At 41.6% G+C, this 17,525-nt stretch overlaps 1 protein-coding gene across 1 annotated transcript in view; it reads right to left on the bottom strand.

The window, feature by feature from the left end:
* Positions 1-10,782: 10,782 nt before the first annotated feature.
* snupn (snurportin 1) overlaps positions 10,783-17,525 on the bottom strand; it is a 32,879-nt gene continuing 26,136 nt past the window's right edge. Inside the window, exons 7-10 of the mRNA XM_048520877.2 lie at positions 16,905-17,002; positions 15,855-15,935; positions 13,354-13,434; positions 10,783-12,199 (exon numbers count right to left, since the gene is read on the bottom strand). Coding sequence (XP_048376834.2) covers positions 11,915-12,199; positions 13,354-13,434; positions 15,855-15,935; positions 16,905-17,002 — 545 coding nt within the window. The 3' untranslated portion in view covers positions 10,783-11,914. The remainder of the gene's footprint in view (positions 12,200-13,353; positions 13,435-15,854; positions 15,936-16,904; positions 17,003-17,525) is intronic.

Here is a 17,525-nt window from a genome sequence, read left to right as displayed (position 1 = left end):
TTAAAGCTGAGTGGTTTGACCAGTTGCCTCACACTTGGAACACCCATTTCACATCTGCCTTTACAGAAAGAAAAAGTTAGGGTCTAAATGACCTCCTTTAAATATTTTAAGAGGGTTTGGTCTGGTTCATAGTACAATATTTAAACTATTCTGTAAATCACAATTGATATTTCTCTCTGGGTTTTTACCTTTAATTGTAATTTGTTCAAGTTGCAGATTCTTGTTTGTCATGGGAGCATGTTGCTTTTGGGGATCATAGATAGTTACAGCACAAAATAAAGGCATTTGGGCCAACAGGTCTGACTCAGTTCTCAGAAGGAACAGTTCATCTCTTGCCACTTGCCTGTCTTTTCCTGTAGCTCTTCTTCAGAAACACTACGATTCCGCTTTGAAAGCCTCAATTGACCCTGCCTCTGCCACATTCTCAGGCAGTATGTTCCAGATCCTAGCTGCTTGTTGCATGAAAAGATGTTTTCTCATGTCGCTGTTGCTTGTTTTGTTACGCACTTTAAATCTGTGGTTCTTGATTCTTCCACCAATGTGGACATTGATTTTGAACACCTCTCCTTCAAGTCTCCTCTACAAGGAAAACAGTCCAAACTTTGCCAATCTATTCTTGCAAATGAAGCTCCTCATGATAAAATTGGTCTCCAGAACCTTTTCTGTCCTTTCCCTAATGCCTTCATGAGTTCTAAAGTCTAGTGCATTGATCTGGACACAATGCTCCCGTTGATGCTGAGTTAGTGTTTTATATAGGTTAACAAAACCTGCTTGCTTTTGCCCTTAATGATAAAGTGCAAGATGTTGTATACTTTATTAACCATGCCTCAACCTGTCACACATATACATTGAGGTACCTTTGCTCCCGCACACCCTTTAGAATTATAGCTTTAAAGTTATATTGTTTCTGATATCAATCTTTCCACCAAATCGAGTCACTTCTCATTTTTTCAGCAATAAATTCCATCTGCTTTGTGAACCTATTACATGAACTTATTATTACCTATTTAGGGTGAACCTCTGAAAATAAGTGGGCCATACAAGGTAGGTGGGAACAAAAACAGAAATTGCTGGAAAAGCTCAGCAGGTCTGGCAACATTTGTGAAGAAAAAAATCATAGTTAATGTTTTGGGTCCAGTGACCCTTCCTCAGAACTTGGAAGGATTAATAAACCATAGGTCTATAAGATGTGGATACAGAATTTAAACATTCAGCCCATGATTTACTCCACTATTTGATCATGGTTGATTCTTTTCTCAACTACATCTCCTGCCTTCTCCCTATAACACGTTACCCTTATTAATTGAGATCCTATCTATCTCTTTCTTAAATACATTTGATGACTTGGCCCCATCGCCTTCTGCGGCAATGAGTCCCACTGATTCACTACCCTCTGTCTGAAGAAATTCCTCCTTATCTCAGTTGTAAAGGACCGCCCCTTCACTCTGATGCTGTGACCATGGGTCCTCGTCTCTGCTACCAGTGGAAACCTCTTCTCCACATCCCCTCTATACAGGTCTTTCAGTATTCTGTAAGTTTTAATCAGACCCCCTCATCCTCCTAAACTCCAAGTACAGACCTAGAGTCATCAACCACTCCTCATATGATCATAGATTCCCGACAGTGTGGAAACAGGCCCTTCAGCCCAACAAGTCCACACCGACCTTCAGAGCAACCCACCCAAACCCATCCTCCTAACCTACACATCCCTGAACACTACGGTCAATCCACCTAAACTGCACATCTTTGGACTGTGGGAGGAAACTGGAGGACCCAGAGCAAATACACGCAGACACGGGGAGATTGTGTAAACTCCGCACAGACAGTTGTCTGTTGCTAGCGCTGCAAGGCAGCAGTGCTAGCCACTGTGCCATCCTAAAAAGAGGGCGTTTCATAGTAACCTCAGCTCATGTGGGAAGTGAACCTAGGTTGCTGGCTTCACTCTACATTGCAACCCAGCTGTCCAGCCAACTGAGCTAACCGGTCAATAGCTAATGGCTAATATGATAATCCCTTCATTACCAGAATCATTCTCGTAAACTCATCTGGATGCCCTCTAATCCTGTACATCCTTGCTTAGATACGGGGCTCAAAACTCCTCACAATTTTCCAAATACGATCTGACTAAAGCTTTATACAGCCTCAGCAGTATATCTCTGCACTTGTATTCTCGCCCTTTTGAAATGAATGTTAACACTGCATTTGCCTTCCTAACTGTCAACTGAATCTGCATGTTAACCTTAAGACAATCCTGAACAAGGACTCCCAAGTGTCTTTGTGCTTCAGGTTTCCCAAGCCAGTCTCCATTTAGAAAATAGTCTATTTCTCTACTCTTCTTACCAAAATGCATAACCTTATGCCTAAACACATTGCATTTCATCTGCCACTTCTTTGCCCATTTTCCTAGCTTGTCCAAGTCCTTCTGCAGCCTCCCCACTTCCTCAACACTACTTATCCCTCCACCTGCCTTTGTATCATCAGCAAACTTCATAATAATGCCCTCCATTTGTTGAAAGTTGAATTCATTTGGGTGGAAATTAGGAATAGCAGGGAGAAGTAGTCACTGATAGGTGTGGTCTATACCAGCAAATAACGACATTGTGGTGGGGCGAGCAATAAATGTAGAAATAGCTAATGCATGTAAAAATGGTACAGCAATTATCATGGGGGATTTTAATCTATGTATCAATTGGTCAAACCAGGTCAGTCATGGCAGCCTTGAGGATGGACCCGTAGAATGCATCCATGATAATTTCCTTGAACAATATGTATTAGAACCTACGAAGGAGCAAGCTATCCTAGATCTAGTCCTGTGTAATGAGACAGAAATAATTAATGCTCCCACAGTTAGGGATCCTCTCGGAAAGAGCGCTCACAGTATGGTTGAATTTAAAATAGAGAAGGTTAAATCCAGTACCTATGTCCTGTACTTAAACAAAGGAGACGATGAAGGAATGAGGAAGGAGTTAGCTAAGGTAGAATGGGAGCAAAAATTTTATGGTGGGTCAATTGAGGAACAGTGGAGGACTTTCAGAACAATTTTTCACAGTGCTCAGCAGTATATTCCAGTGATAAGGAAGAACTGTAGGAAAAGAGAGAGCGAGCCATGGATGTCTAAGGAAATAAAGGAAAGTATCAGATTTTTAAAAAACACGTATAAAAAAGCAAAGAGTAGTAGGAAACTAGTAGATTGGGAAATCTTTAAAGGCCAATAGAAAGCCATAAAAAAGTTATGAAGAAAACTAAAATAGATTATGAGAGTAAACTAGCTCAGAATATAAAAACAGGCAGCAAAAGTTTCTATAAATATGTAAATCGTAAAAGAGTGGCGAAGGTAAACTTTGGTCCTTTACAGGATGAGAAGGCCAATTTAATACTGCGAATGAGGAAATAGCCGAGACATTAAACAGTTCTTTCGTGTCGGTCTTCACAGTGGAAGACACACATAACATGCCAAAAACTAATAGCAACAAGGTTATAGCAGGTGAGGTCCTAGAAACTATCATAATCACTAAGGAGGCAGTGCTGGGCAAGCTAATGGAGCTAAAGGTAGACAAGTCCCCTCACCCTGATGAAACGCACCCCAGGGTACTAACAGAGGTGATGGGGGAAATAGCAAATGCACTAGTAATTATTTACCAAAATTCACTGGACTCTGGGGTGGTTCCCACAGATTGGAAAACAGAAAATGTGACGCCACTGTTTAAAAAAGGAAGTATACAAAAAGCAGGTGACTATAGGTCAGGTGGCTTAACTTCGGTAGTGGGGAAAATGCTTGAATCTGTCATTAAGGAAGAAATGGCAAGACATCTGGATGTAAATTGTCCCACTGGGAACACCCAGCATGGGTTCATGAAGGGTAGGCCATGTTTAACTAATTTGTGGAATTCTTTGAGGACATTACTTGCATGGAGGACAATGGGGTACCTGTGGATGTGGTGTATCTAGATTTCCAGAAGGCATTTGACCAGGTGCCACACAAAAGGCTGCTATATAAGATAAAGTTGCACAGTATTACAGGTAATGTGTTGGCATGTCTAGAGGATTGGTTGACCAGTAGAAAGCAAACATTTGGGGTAAATGGTTGGCGGTCAGTGGCTAGTGGTGTGCCTCAGGGAACAGTGTTGGGACCTCAATTGTTTACAATTTACATAGATGATTTGGAGTTGGGGACTAAGTATGGTATGTCAAAATTTTCAGATGACACTAAGGTGATTGATAGAGCGAAGTGTGCAGAAGACACTGAAAGTCTGCAGTGGGATATAGATAGTCTAAGTGAGTCGGCAAAGGTCTAGCAGATAGAGTATAATGTTGATAAGTGTGAAGTCATCCATTTTGGTAGGAATAACAGCAAAATGGTCTATGTTTTAAATGTAAAAAATTGCAGCGTGTTGCTGTGCAGAGGGATTTGGGTGTCCTTGTGCATGAAATTGAAGGTGGGATTGCAGGTGCAGCAGGTGATTAGAAAGGCAAATGGAATTTTGTCTACCATTGCTTGAGGGATGGAGTTTAAAAACAGGGAGGTTATGCTGTAGCTGTATAGGGTCCTGGTGAGGCCACACCTGGAGTAGGAGTAGTGTGTGCAGTTTTGGTCTCCTTACTTGTCAAGAGATATACTAGCACTGGAGAGGGAGCAGAGGAGATTCACTCAGTTGATTCCAGAATGGAGAAGGTTGGATTATGAGGAGAGACTGAGTCGACTGGGATTATACTCATTGGAATTCAAAAGGATGAGGGGATATCTTATAGAAACATATTAGATTATGAAGGGAATAGATAAGGTGGAGGCAAGGAGGTTGTTTCTGAAACTAGGACTCCAGGGCACTGCCTCAAAATAAAGGGAAGTAGACGTAGGTCTGAGGTCAGGAGGAACTTCTTCACCCAGAGGATTGTGAATTTGTGGAATTCCTTGCCCAGTGAAGCGGTTAAAGCTATCTCACTGAATGTTTTTCAGGCAAGGCTAGATAAATTTTTGAACAGTAAAGGAATTAAGGGTTATGGTGAATAGGCGGGTAAGTGGAGCTGTCTGAAAGATCAGCCATGATCTTATTAAATGGCAGGGCAGGGTTGAGGAGCCAGATGGCCTACCCCTCTCCTAGTTCTTATGTTCTCCGTTCCTTCGCCCAGGTCATTAATGTATAACATGAATAGTTGTGGTCCCAGCACAGACCCCTGTGGAAATCCACAAGTCACCGGCTGCCATCTTTTAAAAGACAAACTTAACCCCACCTCTGCCTCAGCCTGTGACCAGCGGTATGCCACAGGGATCAGTGCTGGGTCGAGAACTTTTTGTCATTTATATACATGATTTGGATATGAATATAGGACGTATGGTTAGTAAATTTGCAGATGACACCAAAATTAGTGGTGTAGTGAACAGCGAAGAAGGTAACCTCAGAGTACAACAGGACCTTGATCAGATAGATCAATGGGCTGGGGAGTGGCAGATAGAGGATGAATAGTCAAGGTCTTTTTCCCAGGGTAGGGGAGTCCAAAACTAGAAGCACATGTTTAAGGTGAGAGGGGAAAGATTTAAAAGGGAACCAAGGGGAAACTTTTTCATGCAGGAGGTGGAATGAACTGCCAGAGGAAGTGGTGGAGTCTGGTACAATTACCACATTTAAAAGGCATCTGGATGGGTATATGAATAGGACGGGTTTAGATTTATGTAACCAAATGCCGACAGGCCAGACTAGATTAATTTAGGATATCTGGTCAGTGTGAACGAGCTGAAGTGAAGGGTCTATTTCCGTTCTGTACATCTCTACGATTCTAAGATCAGTGAATTTGGAACACAGAGCCTCATTAATTTATTTCTTGTAGTTAAAGGGGGCAGAATAAGACAGACCAAATGAAAGAGCAAGAGAGAAGGGGAAGCCATGTAGAGGAGGAACACTGAAGCTGAGAAAGGGGTGAGAGAAAAAGGAAGAAAAAGATAAGTGTGGGAAAATTGAAGGATATACTAGCATTGGAGTCCGTTCTAAGAGACTCATTAAGCTAGTTCCTGGGATGAAGGGGTTGACTTATAAAGAATGAGGGTGATTGTACAAAAATATATAATCTTCTGAAATGGCATGAATTTGAGAAGATGTTTTCACTAGTTGTGGTGTCTCAAACAAGGGAATATGGTTACAGATTAAGAGGACATGAATTTAAAACTGAAATGCAAAGGAAATTCTTCTCTTGGACAGTTGTAGATGTCTGGAATTCTCTATTCTAGATGGCTATGGAGGCTAGATCACCTTGAGGAGGTAGATAAGTTTGTGAAGTAGCAAGTAGTTGAGGCCTGGGGTAGGTCAGCCTTGTACCTACAAAATGGCAGGACAGGCACAAAAGGCTGGGTGGCCTACTCAGCTTGTATTTCCTACGTTCTAATATGCTCATAAGAGGAGGAAACCCTAGGCTGAAAGTCAACTCACTTCTGATCCCCACTTCAAAGGGAACGCTGACAAAGCCAGCTCTGAGTGTGCCGTACCAACAGGCAAGTCCTTTGATTGGACCCAGTCACCAACCCTCCTGAATTATTGCTGGTTAGTTCTCTCTCTAATTCCGCTTCTTAGTGAAAATGCAAAACTTTGTGTTATTAATAAGTTTTGTTACTTGGCATATTTTAACAGGTCATTTGTATTAATTACTCAATTTATTGCTTTTGATGGTTTTTGATGGATTCCACTTTCATTGTTCTGGCCCCTAAAGTTTAAACTTTGGTCACCATTGATTTAACCTAACCTTTTAAACAGTGGTCACAGGTTGTTCCATTATCAGATCATGGTAGTTTGCTTTATGTGTAAACTATTATCTCTATCTTTTCTCTCAGAACCACAGGAACAGACTGGGTTTTCTTTTCCAATAATAATTTGGGAGACAGAACATGCAGTTTCTGAGGACCTTTCTCTTGCGAATAAGGAAAATCACTATCTCGTGTATTGTAGGCAGAAAGGCAAACTTCCACATGTACACAGGGCATATAAATTCATCAAGTTTTAAAATATAGGTCCTATGGGAGACCATCTGATCCTGCCCATCTGCATTACCTGAACAGTTTTAGTGACATTCTCAACTTTTTACTGCAGAGTTTGGTTTTGCAACGCTTGATCAGTTTATTACTGATGATGATGATGATGATGAAGTTGGAGTGAAGAAGGTGTAGCGACCAAGTTGAAGAGAAATCTGAGATAGATGCAAGAGCCAGGTTTAAGTATTAGGCTGTGCTGGGGAACACACACATTGTGGACTCATATATAGGAGCAGAAAGTCGTCCAAACCACTGTAAAAAGCAGCACTGGAGATCTGTCCAAACCCCCCTCAATGTGTCAATTCAGATAAACAAAACGAGGAATTGAAAAGAGTTGAGGATGCAGTAGGTGCAGCAGGGTGTAGGGGGAAGTTAAAGAGATGGGTCAGATTCCAAACTATCAGAAGATAGAGCAAGTTCACGATTTTACTCTGGTAGGATTTAGGATGTGTTTATCAGTTTTATTGTTGAGTTACAAGTGTGGAGGAAGGGAGGGAAGTTGGGAAAAGGGCAGTTGAGTTACAAACATGGCCAAGGATTAGGACACTTTTTTTAAAAAAAGGATGTGACAGAGTACATTTTTGTGAATGGAAAGTTTTCCTTGGCACAACAAAGATTCCAGAGGGAAATGAGAAATTTCCTTATACAATGAATTGCTATGACCTTGAATGGATAGCTGGAGAAGTTGATGGAAGCAGAGTTAACTATAATTTCAAACAATGTTTGTTCCCTACGCAAAAAGAACTACTGTGATCCACTTTCCCACTTGTGCTTTCACTCGTGATTATAGTGGCCTCCATTGGAGGTGCAGTGTAAAACTGAATCTACAACACCACTGTCAATGGCGCACTGGAGCATCTTTCTAGGTTTTATGCCAAATTCTCTGAATTCAGGATTGAACATGCGACCTGCTGATTCAGGTGACAAGCCATTCATTAAGTCATTGCTGACATCTTTTATAGGATAAGTGATGAGAATTGCAAGAAAGCAATCAATCAGTTTCATAACACCAATCTGTCAGAAACTTCATTAATAGAAACATCCTTGATACATTGACTTTGCAGCTTCAGGAACCAGCTTAAGAACACAAGAAATGGGAATATAACACCACATAACCCATCTAGCCTGCTCAACCTCTCGATTCGATCATGGTAGACCTTGGGTTTCAGCCTAACTTTCCTGTCACTTCCCATATCTTTCATTCCTAGAGATACCAAAAATCTGTCTACTGCAGCCTTAAATAGGTCATTGTCATAAAGAACACAGAATTTGGTAGTTGGTCTGCTGTTGGTACATTGAAGAGTGAAATGAACACATCCTAAAACTTCAAAACAGGGCCCTAGGATTTCTATTATTCCCCTCAATCAGGCCTTGGTTTAACATCTCTCCTGGAGAGCAACACTCCTTGTGTGGGTCACCAAAACCAGATAGGATGCATCATTGGCAGAGGAAAGGGAGTGAGTTACAGACTGCCAGCTAATCCTCCAATCCTCCTTTAATACAGGGATGGTGCCAGAAGCCTGGAAGATGGGGAAATACAATCTTCATACAATCAGCCAAAACAGAAAAACTGCCTGGTCTGTAATTGCTAGACCTGGTTAATGATGGTGGTGGAGAAACTTTAAAAAAAACAGTAATCTGCAAGAAAATCCACAGCTGCTTGGACAAGCAGAGACTACAAATAACCAGCTTGGATGTTTTAAGGGCAAACTTTTGTCTGACTAAGTTTTTTTTGTTGGTGTAACAGCAAGTATGAGTGCACTCCAGTTCACATTACACAGCAGACTTCAAAAAAGGTGTCTGATGAAACATCAAACCTTAACCGTATCACCTTGTTGGTGAAATTGTAGCCTATGGGATAAAAGAGTCAGGAATAGCACAGCAAAGAATGGCTAAGGGATAGAAGATACACCAATGGCGAATGGATGTTTTTCAGACTACAGTGAAGTACTGCATATAGTACTGTCCCCTATGATCAAGTACAAGGATAGCTGCTGTTTTTAATATATATTAAAAATTTGGATTTGGGGCCTTGGGCACAAATCCAGAATGTCCAGAAGACAGAAAACACCAGAGTTTAGTGAAAAAAGTATTCAGGAAGATAATTAGACTTTTAGAAGGCATTATCAGGCTGCTCAGATTGAGAAAACACACGGCAGATCAAATTTAGTACAAAAAAACACATTTGATGGAAAGAGCATGACAATAATACAAGCCAAAATGTACAATTTTAAAGGAGGCACAGAGATCTGGAATTGTCTGTGCGCAAACCTTTGAAGACAAAAACAGTTAACCACGGAAGATAGCAAGAACTGCTGATGCTGGAGTTTGAGATAACACGGGGTGGAGCTGGATGAACAAAGCAGGCCAGGCAGCATTAGAAGAGGAGGAAAGTTGACGTTTTGGGTTGGGACCCTTCCACAGAAAATTCCCAGGTTGCAGGATATTTTTTGAGTCATACTTGAAGATAGGGCCATGTCCCCAACATCACCCACAACAAGGCCCCCCCCGCCACATTTGCCTGACATTATCCAGCAGCATTTACTGTATTTTACTCATTAGAAACTGTCCTTCCTCTGCCACATGTAAAAAAAGCAGCAGGGGTAGGATGGGGCATTTAAGAGGTAGTGGCAGGCCTTCTTCCAGGGTGAGAGATTACGACCAGAGACTATCACAGCAATGTTAGTGGGAGAGGGGGTAACTAATGGCAATAAACCCCTGAGACCTAGAACAAGCAAGATCCAGGCCACAGGTAAACAAGGCAGATTGACTGCCATCTGTCCCCCATGGCAAACCACGACAGTTACTCTAGTAACACATCACCTCCCACTTGCCAATTTTTAAAAATATTTTTTAAATGGGATGAGGGCATCACTGGCCAGGCAGCATTTATTGCCCATCCCTAATTGCCCAGAGGGCAGAAGCGTCAACCACATTGCTGTAGGTCTGGAGTCACATGCAGACCAGGTAAGGATGGCAGTTTCCTTCCCTAAAGGACATGAGTGAACTAGATAGGTTTTTCCAACAATGCATTCATTGTCACCATTAGATTCTTCATTCCAGATATTTTATTGAATTCAAATTTCACCATCTGCCATGGCAGGATTTGAAAGATCTCCAGAACATTGTCTGGGTCTCTGGATTAACAGTCCAGTGATAATACCACTAGACCATTGTCTCACCAATATCAGGTCTTTTGATCAGCCACAAAGTGCCTTTGAGTGAAAAATTATCACCTTGGTCCTGGGAGCAACTCCCAAAATGATTTGTTTTTCCTAGCTTCCTGAATGGCAAGTACTTTCCAATGGCAAGCTGAGGCCCTTAAGTCAGCACTATTTATCTATTGAGGACTTCAATTAGTTCTGGGGCAACCATCTAAGAGGCTTACCACTCAGAACTTAATAGGGATAAAGGCAGAGACGTGGGAAGATAGAATTCCCACATCCCTTCCTATATACTTAGCTCAGGAGAGGGCTTTAAAATCCATCTAAAACAGTACATCCTCTCCAGATTACATCAGGTTAATTGTGAGCTTTAAATTTGCCTTCTCAGTATTTCTCACCACTTTGTTACTTTGCTGCACTACCCCTGCTCAAGGGATTACTGTATAACCAAGGGCCAATCCAATTTTGTCGCAGACAATCCAGAAGATCCTCTTCTCATCTCCTTCCCTTTGCTAATTTAAAAGGTGACAAGTTTGGCTTGCAAACCTGCTCTGCAGTAGTAATTAGATCAGTGACAAAGAGGTGCACAAACACAGTGATTCATTCAGTTTTACTACGAGAATTTTTTGATTTATTTAAAAAGCAGGTCACAAGACTGGTGGATAGTACAATCGATCATACTTAGCACAGTGCTGAACACTTTCAGAAAAGTGATAAATCAACCTTGAGAAACAACGACCTGGGATAAAGCAGGCACAAAATAAAAACACAGGATTTCCAGCAAAACCAACTATTACATTTCCACATGGATATTTCAGAGGACAGTTGTTCAAGAGGAGACATTGAACCTCAGATTCAGCAACATTTCTCTTTTGAAAGTGACGGCTCATTTCCAACCTTCCTATGACCCTAGGAACAGCCAAGAGCATACAGGGAGAAATGAACTGCATACATCACTGGAGGAAATGCAGACACAGCAATGTTGATCGGAAGCTGTATAAAGCTGCACATGTGCCTGGCAGGCAACTAAAGATTTGTCAGAATGAGTTGACTCAATGGCAGCACACCTTCAAACGAATTCTGCTTTTCTGGATCTGCATGGTTTTACCCAAATGGACAATGTGTCAGAGAATCAAAGTCTGCTTGTGTCTCCAACACCTGTGACAAGTTTGCTCATGTTCCTGTGTTCAGGAATATCAAAAAAAACACTCCAGTTCCTAACCTGCAGAATTAAAACAAAAACTAACTTACAACTCAAGCCTCTCATTTGATTCTATCCTGAGTTGAAACCCAATGCTAACAGACACTCTTCATTCACAGATACCCTTACAACCATCCTCCCGTATAAATTATAACTATGGGAATGTTCCTAGTGAGTGTTATTCTGCTTCCTCTCATTAAATGACTGACTCACCAGCCTTGTGCAGAATGCCCCAAAAGTAGGAACTGCACTTGCCAAAACTCAAGACAAATAACCTACTTGCTCTGCATCGGTGTGCAGCCAAGCTGCGAGAACAAGCAAAGGCACAACTAGCCCCAAACCACGTTTCTCAACATTTCCAAATCAATAAGAGCCTGCTGTATTGAAAGCTCAAATATAACTTATTTTTAAAATAAATAAACCAGGGAGTGCTGGTCCATTGAGGGTTTCTGGCAGGGGATGTACTATCCTGGAAGAGGTCACTGTCCATACAGCCAAGACACTCAGCTTCCGATTTTACTCGTGCATTCCATTTTAAGAGGTTGATGATTCAGCTTTTTTGGGAGTGGAAAGATGCTCCAACTCGTATCGGCTCTCCTTCTTCCTTGGGCTAGTGCTGCACCCCTCAGATTTGCTCTTTTTCAGCGCGATTATCTGCTGCATTTGTGCGTTGGCATATTCAGGCTTCGTGGACAAAGGGCAGGCCGGGACAGTCAGTCCGAGGATGTCAGCCACCATGTATGGTTTCAGCCAGCCAACCAGCGGTGTGCTCCCCGGGGTGTAGTGTGTCTGTTTGTGGTAAAACAGCAACCCATCCACCTGCAAGGCACATTTCAGATCACACACCTATTCTGAAGAGGAAGTGGGACCCAACTTAACATGGGACCTCAGTTTCTTAAACACATTCATCCTGGCACACACTTTTTACACTTAAATGATTAAAATACCGATTGTGCATGCGAACGTAAGTGGGGTCAGGTGTCAGACAAGGAGGGTTGTCAAAGAGGGAATGAGCAAATGAGGACAAAGGAGGGACTGGAAGGGAGAGATCAGATAAAGGAGGGAAAAAAGGGAACAAACAGATAGTATTTACATTGTACCTTTCTCAGAACATTTCATAGCTAAACAAGCCTAGTCACTAGGAACACAGCTACATTCAACAAGCAGTAATGTGAAAATGGCCAGGTCATCTGTTTTAGGGATTGTGGTCAACATAGGAATTGTCAGACTGGAGATGGCAAGGACTGAAAATGCTGGAGTCACAATCGATGCAGTGTAGAGCTGGAGGAACACAGCAGCTCTGGCAGCAGAGCAGGACTGATGAAGGATCTAGGCCTGAAACAGACTCTCCTGCTCCTCTGATGTTGCCTGACCTACTGTCTTCTTCCAGCTCCACACTGTATCAACATTGCTCAGAATACTGGAGATAATTCCCCGCTCTTCTTCAAACTTGTGTTAGGGGGATTTTATGGGGTAGGGTCAAACAGAGTTTCAGTTTAACATCTTATCCATGAGACAGCACAGCCAACCGTGCAAAATGCACAAGGCTGCACTGGAGTGCCAGCCCAAATTTTGCGCTCCAGACTTGAGTTGGGCATAAACATACGAGCTTTTGACTTAGAGACCAGCATAATAACCCAGTGGACCATGGCAGAGATTAAACTGGAATGAAAAGCCAGTGTATTTGAATATGGTAAATGGAGGCATAAAGTATCGCAGTTCCATTATGACAGTCAAGTCATTATAACATTTCTAACAATGATCGAATTTGGGATTTGCCAATCAATCTTACTCTGATCAGAGGTTAAACAAATTAAATGGGTTAATGGCAGACATCAAAACTTTTTTTTAAATTGACAATCTGCTGTTTTTTGGAGAAAGAACTGGTTATATAGAGAAAAATTGGGGAGAGGAGAGTGAATTAACAAATAGAGAGACAGTACCAGTAACTGGTTTAGAACACTTTTAATTACCTCAAATGGATAAATTGCAGCCAAAGTCTGACAAATAGCTTCTGGGGTACATGGCAAACTTGGCAGGCCCACAAACTTAAACTGCAGAGAGAAGAGAGAGATTGATCTTTGTACTTCTCAACAGTATTGACAAACCAACGTATTGCTGGTTCACAGGCCAAAAAAACAATACAAAAAAAAACTGATGAATGGAGCCTGGCTCCCAAACAGCCCATGCCAATGATCACATTCCACTCAAACATCCTGCCACCTACCTTTATCCCCTTTGTGTTATCTAGACTCCCTTAAATACATCAAAAGTATTCACATCAATCACTTGAAAGATGAGGTGCTGTTCTTCAAGCTACCAAGTGGGCTCTTCATAGCCTCTGGACTCAACCTTGAATTCCACAATTGAAGACTAATTTCTTGCCCAACATTACACTTCGTTTTAGCTTTACACACGTCAGCCTTAATCTGGTTTTTCTTGTTTTTTCATGGCAGCTATTTGTGAACAGTTTTCAAGACGCACATATTAACTGGGGGCTCATCTGTGCTCAAACATGGCATCTTTCGGGTGCCCCTGGAGAGGAAGCATACTGTGTCCCCTGGAATGCTCATGTCCTCCTGTGACCAATGGGCACTGCAGTGACTGAGTGCATCAACCCCCAGGATGATGTTTTAGTTTAATTTTCCAAGTTTCCTTTGAATATTTAAGTTTTATTAAAGAACAAGGCTTAATGGGTTAATTCAGTATCCCTCCAGTTAGTTAATCTGATCATTTAAGCACCCAAATAAACAAAAATAGCAGCAAAAGAGGTACTGCTGTTTGGAGGTGTATGGTAAGCAAGATACTTATTTCTAAGTAGAAGTTAGTAGAACAAGGTTTCAGTCTTTTATTCTTCACTGTCTCAACAGCTGAATTGTAACAAATGTTCAGATTGGGTTAAAATACCATCCAGCATGTTAGGAACACAAAAAGCTGATGTTTCGAGCCTAGACCCCTCATCAGAAAAGGGGGATGGGGACAGGATTCTGAAATAAATAGGGAGAGAGGGGGAGGGTTTATTTCATTTAACCACACTCCACAAGGACATTGATAAATTGGTGGAGTGGTCAGATAGGTGGTAATATGAGGTTCTATGCAGAGAATTGAGTGGACAGAAAAACACTGAAAGACAATATAAACTAGGGGTACAATTCTAATAAGGGTATAGGATACAAGGACTTGGATGCGTACGTGCCAGATCGGTGAAGGTAGCAGGTCAGGCGGAGAGAACAGTTAATAAAGGATAGTGTTCTCAACTTCATTAATAGAAGCATAGCATACAAGAGCACAGGAGGTGATGCTGAACTTATGAGACCCTTGTTAGACATCAGTGTATAGTTGTGGGCACCACTTTATAGGAAAGATGTAAATGCATTGGAGAGTGCAGAATTGATTTATAAGGATGGTTCCAGAAATGAGAAACTTCAGTTATGAGGATAGATTGAAGAGGATGGGACTGTTCTCCTTGAGACTTGATAGAAGTTAACAAATTCTGAGCTAGTTGGATAGAGTAAATAGGGAGAGGTGGTTCACATTTGTAAAAGATAAAAGAATCAGAGGCACTTAAAAAGTGATGTGTAAATGAAGCAACGGTGATGCAAGAAAAGCAACTTTTTTAATACAGTGAGTAGTTAGGGTAAGGAATACATGGCCTGCAAATGTGGAGGAGGCAGGTTGAATTGAGGCAATCAAGGAGGGCATCGGATGATTATTTTGATAGAAATTGTATGCAGGGATATGGGGAAAAGGCAGGAGATTGGCAGTAGGGCATAGGACCAGTGCAGGCACAATGGCCAAATGATCTCATTCTGTAAAGTAAGAATTCTGACATTCTGTGACAAAACTCTTAGCCTACTGATTATGACCGCCTCATTTCTACAACCAAGTGATACCAAATTAATCCACACAGTTAACATATCCATCTCTTTCCCTTATTCCATTAGGTTTCAGGCTTTCCTTCAGGCCATAGAACATTACAGCACAGTACAGGCCCTTTGGCCCTCGATGTTGTGCCGACCTGTCATACCGATCTCAAGCCCATCTAACCTACACTATTCCATGTACGTCCATATGCTTATCCAATGACGACTTAAATGTATCTAAAGTTGGCAAATCTACTACCGTTGCAGGCAAAGCGTTCCATTCCCTTACTACTCTCTGAGTAAAGAAACTACCTCTGACATCTGTCCTATATCTTTCACCCCTCAATTTAAAGCTATGCCCCCTCGTGCTCGCCGTCACCATCCGAGGAAAAAGGCTCTCCCTATCCACCCTATCTAACCCTCTGATTATTTTATATGTTTCAATTAAGTCACCTCTCAACCACCTTCTCTCTAATGAAAACAGCCTCAAGTCCCTCAGCCTTTCCTCGTAAATTTGATGATAACAAATGACATCTCTACAAATGTAAGTAAATCATCAACTCGGACTGGAATCTGCGAATCTTGTCAGATGACAACGTGGAAACACTCACTGGATTGTGGGATGTTATCTCAGCCAGCTTCTCTCCTTCCTCTTCCAATTTTGACTGAAGCCAGAAAAATCTGAATTCGGACTGTATTTTAAAAAAAAACAGAAAATGATTTGCTGAATAACCATTTACAAATTCATTCAAGGAATTAAACAATTTGCATTACTGTAGCATCTGGTCATGCCCTCAAGACATTAAGGACTTTAAAATGCATCACATCTTGAAGCGCTTTCCTTGATATTGTAGGTGAAAAGGCACCCAATTTATACAAGGTTCCCAAACAAGGCAATAAATATCTAGATGGCCCTTCTGGTCATTTTGAAAAGCACATGTTGTCTTCTATTCTCAGGACATTTTGTGCTTGAGTGGACAAATGGAGCTCCAAATTCAAGTTAATGGTCCTCCAGCTCCATCAGTACTGTACCAATTTGTATTTAGTGCTCAGGTCTAGTTATGACCTTTTGACTCAGAAATTAGGCTATCAACTGCGCCAAGCTGAGTTGATAAACAAGTTCACGCCAAACTAAAAATGCCTTTGGTTTTGCTCTTTTTAAAAATATGTTAGCCCATTTAAGACTTACATGTATGGAGCTTGCTTAGTATGGCATCATAGCATCCTTACAGTGTGGAAACAGGCCCTTTAGCCCAACAAATCCACACTGAACCTCAGAGGATCCTACCCTGACCCATCCCCCTATAACCCACCTAATTTACACCACCTTGAACACGACAGGCAATTTAGCATGGCCAATCCACCTAGCCTGCACATCTTTGGACTGTGGGAGGAAACCGGAGCACCTGGAGGAAGCCCACATGGACACGGAGAATGTACAAACTCCACACCGATAGTCACCCAAGAACAGAATCGAACCCGGGTCCCTGGTGCTATGAGACTGCAGTGTTAACCACTGAGCCACCGTGCCACCCTAGAGTAGAATTATAGTTACAGCACAGAAGTAGTAGATGAAACATCTTAAGGATGTCCCATGTCCTATGATTAGGAAATAGAATAAATGGAGTAGGGAAAACAATGTTTTTTAATATCTTACAGACCTGACAATCATAGACTGGGTGACCCCTCCAACACATCACATCCAAAACAAAGTATGTTCTGTTTACTTCACTGTAAATACAGTCCAATATGGTGTAATCTGGAGAAGGAAATTCCAATAGTCAGCAATAAATAGCTTAACAGAATCCAGAAGGATAACCTCCCTAAAGCTCAATTACAAGCCTCAAATTTTCGTTAGGTTAATGAAAATTAACCATCTGCTCTAGATATCTTTTAAACAACCTGTTCAGCTACCTATGAAATAGCTCTACAGCAGGTGGGATTTGAATCTTGCCTTCTGGCCCTGACAAAGGTATACTACCAAACTGTCAGAAGAGTCCTCAATTACTTGCTCTAAAGTAGGAAACTTTAGAAGCCAATTTAAGTACAGCAAGCTCTCACAAACACTACTAATGAAATAGCAATCAGGTTATCTGTTCCTTTTTAGTGACGTTGGTTCAGGGATAAATAAAGGAGTTAAGGAGTAGAATTATAGTTACAGCGCAGAAAGAAACCATTCAGCCTGTGAAGCTCATGCAAGAATAATTCAGCCAGTCTCACTGTCCCACCTTTCCCATAACTGTTTCCCCTTCAAGTACTTACCTGATTCCCTTGGATAAATG

The sequence above is a fragment of the Stegostoma tigrinum genome, chromosome 36 (assembly GCF_030684315.1).
Source record: "Stegostoma tigrinum isolate sSteTig4 chromosome 36, sSteTig4.hap1, whole genome shotgun sequence".
Lineage (NCBI taxonomy): Eukaryota > Metazoa > Chordata > Chondrichthyes > Orectolobiformes > Stegostomatidae > Stegostoma > Stegostoma tigrinum.
Note: the sequence above shows the minus strand (reverse complement) of the source record. Positions and strands in the feature narration are given on the sequence as shown.